A 1,736-nucleotide genomic window follows, 5' to 3' on the forward strand; every position below is an offset into this window, starting at 1 on the left:
GGGTCAACAGGGCGTAAAATGGGAAGCTTAGCTTAGCGAGGAAGAAGTTAGGATAGCTTTTCGAATGGTTTCACTTAGCATATGGTAATTCTGTTCGCTGAAAAAATTTTGACAGGCAGGTTTCGAGAGAGCGAAAGTTATTTATGCTTTAAATGCCGTACCACAATGCAACAAGATAGGTGAACCGTTTTGAACCATTTTAGCTTCCGCCCAAAATGGGGTTGCAAAAAAAGTTATGATGCAAAGCTAAATAACAGGTTTTGGTTTCATTCTGACGGCTGCATCTGCATTATTTATTATTTATTTATCATCGCATTTTGTGTCTTCAAATTCGTTAATTAAGCGAATGAATACCTAGCAGATGAAATAATTTTATGACATCAATGCTAATTAATCATTGTCTCACCTGAAAACTGCAAACTTAACAATGGAACCACTTTCACTGCGAGGTTTAGTTGGTAATCAAGTGTTATGAAATTTTTAAACGATTGCCTTTTTTTGGTAATGCGATGATGCAATATTTTTATTTGAAACTTTCACTCTATGCCTAAATTACACGAATATTGTCAGATTCTAAGCTGACGTTCCAAATCACAGCGAGCATCAAGTAGCCCATGCTTGTGGCACGTAAAATTAAATTCCACTATGACAGCTGAATCTACGGACTACGGCAAGCAAATAAGTGAGCTGGAATGCTCCCTGGAGGACATGCAGCTGACCATGCAGGAAGCCGATCGTGCCGTGGCCAGTTTGGAGTCGAAAATTACCGCCCGTCGAGCTCGCAATCCACTCGAACCGATACCGTTTGAGTTGTTTTCCGATTTTTGCCATGACTGGACGGAAAAGTGTAAAATGGCTATGGAAACGGTGCGTTTTCAGCAGCGTAAAGCCGCCATTGAGATGAAGGTCAAGCAGGAGCTGGTCGCCGAAAAGCAGCAGATCGCCGGCAGCGACAGTATCGTAGTTGATCACGAAGCCCTAGTTATTCAGCAGAAGGATAACGAGATCGAGCTACGGAATGTGAGCAAAACGAACTACGAACTGAAGTTGATGGGCGGGGTCGTCAAGCGGGACACCACGCGGGAGAAGATTAAACTGGCCGAAACGATGCAGCAGTATGGCCAAATCGGCGAAGACTGTTGCCGGTTGGAGCGAAATTTGCGGCAACTGGAGGAAAAAATCGAACGGACGGAAATGGATATCACCGAGCTGGAAGTAATTAACGACGAACTGAGAAGGAAGGCAGAACAATATCGGGCCCCGAACGTACTGGAAATCGCCCGGAAGATAGACGAACTGGAACGAGCTGAGCGAGAGATTGTGGGCACGGTGAAGAATAAATTAGCGGAAATGGGTGAAAAGGGTAAACAATAATTTGTCGAAGCGAAAATATTATTCTATTGCAGACATTGCTTATTAATGTCCGTTTGTTAAATAAAAGCGCGATTATCGGATTCAGTTCTGACTGCACGGTTTCGTTACATTAACAAATTATAATAGTTTTAGAACGTCCTCCAATCTTTCATTGAAGCTTGACTTCTGCGTGATTTATTATAAAAGCACCTAAATCTGCTTTACAGATATAGAAAATTCCATGTCATCGCCACTAGAGTGCCCAGATATACTCAGTAGGTGTGGCACCCAACCTTTCAGAAAAACGTTTTGGCCCGGAAACTCAGAGAAATCGTAGGATTGCGAATCTATTATTACTTATTACAAAACAATCAGTCGATTAG

At 42.3% G+C, this 1,736-nt stretch overlaps 1 protein-coding gene across 1 annotated transcript; it reads left to right on the forward strand.

The window, feature by feature from the left end:
- Positions 1–645: 645 nt before the first annotated feature.
- On the forward strand, positions 646–1,374 carry LOC128735395 (coiled-coil domain-containing protein 113-like). Its single transcript, XM_053829879.1, has one exon. It carries the CDS (start codon positions 646–648, stop codon positions 1,372–1,374), a length of 729 nt encoding a protein of 242 aa, XP_053685854.1.
- The last annotated feature ends 362 nt before the right edge of the window (positions 1,375–1,736 follow it).

Source organism: Sabethes cyaneus, chromosome 2 (genome assembly GCF_943734655.1).
Source record: "Sabethes cyaneus chromosome 2, idSabCyanKW18_F2, whole genome shotgun sequence".
Lineage (NCBI taxonomy): Eukaryota > Metazoa > Arthropoda > Insecta > Diptera > Culicidae > Sabethes > Sabethes cyaneus.